At 41.5% G+C, this 8,219-nt stretch overlaps 1 protein-coding gene across 2 annotated transcripts in view; it reads left to right on the top strand.

Annotated features, from left to right (window-relative positions):
* The window catches only part of LOC145354402 (carbohydrate sulfotransferase 15-like), a 77,717-nt gene extending 69,822 nt beyond the window's left edge, over nucleotides 1–7,895 (top strand). For both annotated transcript variants that reach the window (XM_080205674.1, XM_080205675.1), the window contains 2 exons: nucleotides 270–417; nucleotides 4,481–7,895. In XM_080205674.1, coding sequence (XP_080061800.1) covers nucleotides 270–417; nucleotides 4,481–4,668 — 336 coding nt within the window. In that variant the 3' untranslated portion in view covers nucleotides 4,669–7,895. The remainder of the gene's footprint in view (nucleotides 1–269; nucleotides 418–4,480) is intronic.
* The last annotated feature ends 324 nt before the right edge of the window (nucleotides 7,896–8,219 follow it).

Here is an 8,219-nt window from a genome sequence, read left to right on the forward strand (position 1 = left end):
TCCTTCCTCCTGTGTTCTCTCCATTGGGAATTCCTGGCATGGGAGTTTTTGAAGACAGGCCCTCCGTTCACCTCTAGTGCAGAGTGGCAGTGCACTGGTGTTGTGCTGCTGATCTTAACAAAATGCTAGTACAGTAATCCAAAGAGACAAACTTGATCAGACTCCTTTTTAAAATACTCACTACTATTGGCCGTATAAAGTGATTGGCCACAAAAGAAACAGATGAACGAGGGTGGAATTGCCAATTTTGTCTTTCTTTATCTTTTTAGGTGAGATTGCAAATTGGATTGTATGCTGTCTTTTTGTGGGACTGGTACACAGTTTATAACAAAAACCAATTCCTCATTCTCCGACTGGAAGAACATGCCGCTAATTTGAAAAAGAGTATGCACAGAGTCTTTGAATTCCTAAGCTTGGGTATGTTTTCAGATTAAGCTGCATTCCTCTGTTAAAAGCATTTGTTGAAAACAAATCATTCCAGAGCATAGTAGTTGATAGTAGTATGCTTTGTAAGATATATTGTTGAGAACTCTAGGGATCAGCCAATTCAATATGTAAGATTCATTTCAGCAAAAACTCAAATTGAAGTCACTTTGGGCATACTGGGCCTGGAATTCAACCGCCCCCCGATTAGGTTGCTTCTAAATAGTTTGGAACTGGTGACAGCGCAGTGGTTAGCCCTACTGCCGTACAGCACAATTTGCCGCTAATTTGAAAAAGAGTATGCACAGAGTCTTTTGAATTCCTAAGCTTGGGTATGTTTTCAGATTAAACTGCATTCCTCTGTTAAAAGCATTACAGCACAAGGGATTCACTTCTGGTCTCAGGTAACTGTCTATATGAAATTTGTATGTTATTCCCATGTCTGCATGGATTTCCTCCGGATGCTCCAGTTTCCCCTCACTGTCCAATGATGTGCAGGTTAAGCTGATTGGCCTGCTAAATTGTCCCTTAATGTCCCAAGATGTGTAGATTAGGGGGATTAGTGGGGTTACGGGGATAATGTGGGGTGACGGGGATAGTGTGGGGTCCTGGGGGCTGGGCCTGGATAAGATGCTGTGTCAGAGAGTCAGTGTAAGCTGGATGGGCTGAATGGCTTCCTCTAGCACTGTTGGGATTCTATGGGCCCGATTTGACCGTTACAGACACGAAAACTTGCCAAAGTCAGGCATGACGCGATTCGTGCCTGTGTCCACACAGATGCCGGCTTTACCAAGGCCTGAAAATGGATCCGAACCGCACCCGAAACGGGTGCAATGGCAATTTAAATGTATTTGCATGCATTTAAACTGAATTAATAGGTTGCCCACCCAAACTTTATCAGCATTTCCCCCTTTACCATCATGTTCGAGGCTCTCTAATTAGATCGGTGGTGGTGGGGGCTTCAGGGGGAAGCGGGCCAGTTTATTCTTTGGTGAGGGGATGGGAAGGAGGGAGGCCCGATCATTCTCTGGTGGGGGCGGTGGTTGGAGAAGAGAGGCCAGATGGATTTCTGGTGCGGGGGGGGGGGGGGGGGGGGGGGGCGGGTGGTGTGCAGGGGGTAGGGGGGTACTACTGCCACTCTGTGGGCAATCGGTGAGAGGGAAGGGGAGCAGAGGGTCAAGATCGGTCTGGGTAGTGGGGGGAGGTGGGTGGATAATGGGGACATTTATGCTGTAGGGGTGAGGCGATGTCTGTGGGGGCCATCACTCCCGTTTTTTTGCTCCCAAACCACTTTATCCGCTTTTTTTTGGCCTGGGAGCGATGTGACACGGGAACAATGAAAATTTCTTTTCGTTACATGTGCTCCGATCGGAGCTGCAGTGTTTCGGGCGCAATAAACCCAGCCCACAGCATGATTCAGACTCACGATTTTTCTTCAGGCTATATGTGAATGGGGGTGCCTGAAAATAGGTTTCCAAGTTGGATCTGAATTGTGCCCAGATTCAGCACTTAGAATGAAAATGGTAAAATCAGGCCCTATGATTCTATGGTGTTAATCTTACTTGAATGGTAAAGTGAAAATAACACCCAAAATATTCTTAATATCTATTGGTCTTTTAAAAACCCTCTTGGCCGAAGGCTGTTCTTCAGCTCTTTCCCTCCAAGGCAACCTTTCCCATGTAATTTTGCATATTGCAACAAAGCTCTTATTTTAGAGAGTTGCTTCGTGAGTCCGGACCTATAGGGGGTGTGACAGAGTTACCAATCCTTTCAGATTGTACGGCCATTACTGCTGGTAACCTGAGAAAAGTAGAGCTTTATTTTCACAGTACATTTGTTTATTTTCACTTCTCACACTATAGCTGTAACCACCAAACCTTTCCCCGCCTTACCTTCTAATAAAACATGATTAAACTGAAAGGCAGAATAGGCTCAAGGGGCTAAATGGACTCCTTCTCTATGTTCCAAAACTGAGACATTCAGCTACTTATATAAAAAAATTTTTATAAATCTAAGTTGGGATCCAGTCCAACTTAGATTTCAAAGTGTTCCAAAGATAGGCATAGGAAAAGAAGGTCGCCGCATTATAGGAAGGATGTGATTGCACTGGAAGGGATGCAGAGGAGATTCACCAGGCTGTTGCCTGGGAGGGAACATTTAAGTTATAAAAAGGGGTTGGATAGCCTTGGGTTGTTTTCTCTGGAGCAGATAAGACTGAGGGACGACCTGATTTGAGGTGTTCAGGTTTATGAGGGGCATGAACAGGGTGGATTAGGAACAGCTGTTTCCCTTAGTTGAAGGGTCAGTTACAAGGGAACACAAGTTGAAAGTGAGGGGCAGGAGATTTGGGGGGATTTGAAGAAAAACTTCTTTACCCAGAGGGTGGTGACGTTCTGGAATGTGCTGCCTGGGAGGGTAGTGGAGGGGAGATGCCCCACATCCTTCCAAAGGTATCTGGATGAGGACTTAGCATGTCGTAACATACAAGGCTATGGGCCAAGTGCTGGCAAGTGGGATTAGGTGGGCAGGTCAGTGCCTTTCATGTGTCAGTGCAGACTCGATGGGCTGAAGGGCGCTTCTGCACTGCAGTATTCTGTGATCCAGTGAAGTCAAATTCTGGGATATTGTAGCTGAATAATCTTTTAGTTTATGGTCATCTTTATGTTTGTGTAGTCAGTGAATGTGACCCCAGTATCTAATAGCTGATATGCATTTGTACTGGACAATGTAACAGCAATTAGCTGATTCAATGGTTCAATAACATCAAATATTTCATTGTTATCTGGGAGGAAAAAAGATTTCTAATCTAAATTTCATGATAATATGGTATGGACCATGCTATCTTATGGGTTACTAACACTGAGTTTTAAATCAACTTTGTAAATACCTTAATTGGAGAGTCTTGTTGTTGAACTGCTTTCCCTCCTAAAATTCAGCCCAGCAAGAACCAATATACATAATTGAGGCTGGACATTAATGGCCATAATACTTCTCAATGTTAATTTGGCCGAATTAACTGAATTTACAAGTGGTTCAAATGATAATATAGTCTTGGTAGCCTGCCCACTAATCAGTAGCCTCTAATTCTTTGGAGTGCCCTCTTTACAATAAATTCACAAATTCCATTGACTTCAAGAATTAAACCAAAATTTTGTTAAGCTCATTCACAGAAGGGTGGCATGGTGGCACAGTGGTTAGCATTAGCATTGCTGCCTCAGTACCAGAGACCAGGGATCGACACTGGCCTCTGGGACACTGTTTGTGTGGAATCTGCATGTTCTCCCTGTGTCTGTGTGGGTTTCCTCTGGGTGCTCCAGTTTCCTCCCACACTCCGAAGATGTGCAGGTTAGATTGATTGGCCATGATAAATTGCCCCTTAGTGTCAGGGCAATTAGTAGGGTAAATGCATGAGATTCCGGGTTTAGGACCTGGGTTGGATGGTCGTCAGTGCAGACTTGATGGGCCAAATGGCCTCTTCCTGTACTGTAGATTCTATGAAATGCAACCTTTAATTGAACCTGCTTTTCAGTTGGACGTTGCAGCTGCTTGGAATTTTTTTGGTCAACTCCCAAACCCTTCTTTCTTGGTCATCAGGTTAACCAAGCTACTGAAGACATTACTAGTGCTAATAGGAATGAGGACAATGCTGAATTGGTAACCTAATGCCTCGCTCTTTTCTTGTAAAAAGGAACAGTTTATTAAGCACATGTAGCCTGTGCTTCAGATTAATAGCCTCGCTGATTAATAGGTCGCTGAATGTTAATGGATATCTAGATGTCAGTTTAAAAAATTACACTCTGATAACTGTACTGAGCTATGCCATTTAACTCAGAAGTCACATCTTCCTTCCATCACTTCCAGCCTCAGCTTGCAGACACAAAATGTCAACCAAATATATCTTATCCCTTTTAAATAATGGCAGGATAAGGAGCAAAAAATAAAAGGCAGCTCACAAAGTGGAAAGAAAAAGGGTGCCAAATTCAGAAGGAAAGGTTTAAATTTGCCGTGCTATTATTAGATGTATTTTCCTAAAGCTGTACTGCTACTTTTTCAACAGGAAACTTGACAGAACAACAGGAGGCAGCCATCATAAACAATCCTGCATCAAATACCAGGCGTCCCAAAGACAAAAGCCTTGGACCAATGTTGCCGGAAACCAGGAGGATTCTTGAGAACTTCTATAGGCCCTTTAATGAAAAACTGGCTTTGCTACTAGATGATGACTCTTTCTTATGGGAAAAATAAATGCAGACCAAATTCATAGAACTGTAAAATATCAAGGGTTTTGTATAATGCTTTTTTCACTATTGTGGAATGTTCAACAAAACATTGATGTTCAAGTTCAAAATGTTATTTTTTTAAGTTTATTTTTAAACTCTTCTCTGAAGACTTTGTCCAAAACTCAGCAAAATGGCTTGTTTTGAAGTTTAACCCTAATTATAAAGGACACTATCCATATGCCATCGTTTGACTTCCCGTGGAAAATGTCAATTCTTGACACTGTGACCGTCAGAACCCCTAAGTTTATGTAAATAATTTTTCAGGAAAAGTCATTCCTCACGATTCTTGCAAATGTTTTGTGGGATTTTCAGTGACAGATATGAATTTGGTTAAAGACAAGATCTTTACAGAATATGTTTAAATATTGCTGCCAAACATACATAAGGGGTTTCAATAATAGTGCCTATTTTGGTCTTCCAGGAATTCATGTACCATAATTATGGCTTGGTAATGGATTGAAGAACTACTATTTTTAACTTATTTTTTATTCCTTCCCTCCCTGTCGGTTTAAGTCTTGGAGCTAAAGATTGTAGAGGAATATCTCAGAACAATTGTGATGATTCAGTTTTTGCAAAACCTGTCATCTGCATTTGCCATCAGTCAAGAATAATTGCCAACTTTTGTGTCCTATTCTTTGCATGTTCTCGAACAAATAATCAAATCGTCTAAATTGTTTATGCAAAAGGATGACCGGTGAAATGTCAATTATTACATCCATGGATTGAACTGGGACAAAGTTCAGTGTGTTGTCAGGGTCCCCGTCCACAGCAAGCCTAGTTTTTTTTGTGTATAAAACTCTGTTACTGTTATAAACAGATGCCTGCACTGCACATTATGCAATTAATCTATGATTTGGTTTTTGCTGGGGAGGATTGCTGTCCACGATCGCACCACAATCAGTATTTGTTGAGAACCAGCTTAGGAAATATTGTGTAGCAGTGCCCCCTGTTGTCAAGTGGTTTATAATTAGAAAGGCTATACAGTTTAACTCTTAACACATGTTGGTCTGAAGAATCTTAAATGTTTGTGGTAATAGATGTAAAGTTTATTGTGAAATGTCAAAAGCGCCATCAGAACAAAGACTTTCCAAAGTTTATCCTGGTAAACTGCATCAGGAAGAATATAGTTTAACTGGTTAAAACTCCTTAGGTGCATTATGAGTACCATTAACCTGCCGAATAATGAAAGGGCTTTAAATGTTTGAGAATACTAATATTTTTCTGAATTAATTTTTAATGCTCAACAGGGCTAATAGGGTAATGGAACATCTTTGACCTCCGTTACCCAGTCAGTTATTTCCAGGTCAGTTTTAATCACGTGATTTACAAAGTAAAGCACATATTCAGTGTAGCTCAACAATAGGTCAATCAGATTTTTAACACCATTTTAATGTCCTTTTTTTTCTCTTTCTAGTTTTAGAATTCTTAAAACGAGAAAATGAGTGCAGAGGTATTGAATCTTACAAAGAAATCTGGGTCAATTCAGAAAAAAAATCAGTATTTTTTTATATTAAATATCTCTAAAACTCAAGAGTTCAAAAGAGAATGGCCAACCTAAAAAAAATCAACCTACAATAATTGACAGTGGTCATGGACAGTACTTCCATGGATCTCACCATCAGATTCTTGTTAATTCCTAGAAAGCTCTTTTTCAGTTAAAGCTTCATTTACCTGTCATTATTGGAAAGTTATTTACAGAGACACAGTTGCCATCTTGCTTTCAGGGAACAATGCCTTTGTCTGTGAATTGAGTCAGTCTATGCCTTTGAGAGACCCTGTGGTAATTTGACTGAGTTTGTTATTACATGGTCCTTGCAACATCCAGGGGTAGTGTTTATCATTGCCTGACCATACAAGATAGGCTGTTTGGGGGGGGCAGCATAGGTTAGGGTTAGCAACAACATTTTACAGCCATTTTTACATATTTTACTTCTCTTTGTGGGCAGCATGGTGGCATAGTGGTTAGCACTGTTGCCTCACAGAGCCAAGGACCTGAGTTCGCTTCTGGCCTTGGGTGACAGTTTGTATGGAGTTTGCATGTTCTCCCCATGTCTCCTCTGAAAGCTTCCTCCTGATGCTCTGGTTTCCTCCCACAGGCCAATGATGTGCAGGTTAGGTGGATTGGCCACAGTAAATTGCCCCTTTGTATCCAAGGATGTGTAGTTTAGGTGGATCGGCCATGCTAAATTGCCCCTTTGTGTCCAAAGATGTGTAGTTTAGGTGGATTAGTCATGCTAAGTTGCCCCTTTGTGTCCAAAGATGTGTAGTTTAGGTAGATTAGCCATGGTAAATGGATGGGGAGGGAGGTGGGTCTAGGTACAATACTCTTTCAGAGAGTCAATGTGCCCAATGCTCTGGCATTGTTGGATGTTATATCCATGATATTGAGCAGTGGCGGTCACCTATTATTTACTGCATGCCTTTTGGAAGAAGAAATGGGAGTATTAGATTTGCCAGAGACTGGCCCACTGTTAGCACCTCATTCTCATTTACCGGCAAAGGAGTCGCTACCTAGCAGTGACTGTGTAGGTTCTGGATCTGTTGGCAGTCTCTCTGGATAATTCTGCCATCTGCTTCATGAACTCCTGCAGTTAACGTACACCATAGACTGGTGATGCCTCTGACAATAACAGTCAGCTACGCTACCCTCTGTATTGCCATTACCTCACCAGCCATTTGCAAAGGCAGGTTCAAGTGGTTGCATCATTCCATCACTTGGCCACAGGTTCTGCTTCCTGTTTTCACATTTCACCGCGTGGCAGCCACATGAGGCAGGCATTTTTAGAACTGAAACAATTTTTACAAAGTCTAAAGTGCACATGAAGAATTAGCTTTCATAAAGACTGGCACTTTTTTAAAAATCCTGCTTAAGGACTGCTTGTTAATTTCTTCCCCTTCCCTGTTGAAGTCCTAGTATCATTCCAAATATGGATGGTGGAGATAATGGTTGAGAACCATTGTGTTACATTCCGCAGTGTTACAACTTTTCAAGCATGCAATGTATAACCACAGTCACCAGCTCACATAAGTGTGTTAACTGTACTCAGTGCTGTGAAAACCACTGTTTTGCAATGCACTTCATGCTTAATTTGAAAACACCAAGCCTATTCGTATATAATTGACCACATTTTGTCATCACAAAGTTTGTTACTTGTACTGCCTATTTTTGTACAATAAATACAATTAATCCGAGTCTCCTGTGTTCACACTGAAATATGCTTCTACAATGCAGACATTGAATGCCTTGTTTTTGCTCCCAGGGAGAAGTTAGGATGTTTGTCGGAACAGCGAGTTTGCCTTTTAATCTTTGTTCCTGATTTAATCCGTTTACAAGCTAGTTTCTCACCCCTCCATTTTGGCACATTAAGATCTCCCTTCATTCTCTACCTTTTCGCAGTCTCTACAATCTACTTAACCATATAAATAGCATATGTCAGACTCCATGGTACTTTGCGGGGGAGGGGGGGGGCGAAATAAATAACTTTAATATATAAATGCAAGTTGTATGTTTTGCCA

Source organism: Carcharhinus amblyrhynchos, chromosome 17 (genome assembly GCF_965287045.1).
Source record: "Carcharhinus amblyrhynchos chromosome 17, sCarAmb.v2.hapA, whole genome shotgun sequence".
NCBI lineage: Eukaryota > Metazoa > Chordata > Chondrichthyes > Carcharhiniformes > Carcharhinidae > Carcharhinus > Carcharhinus amblyrhynchos.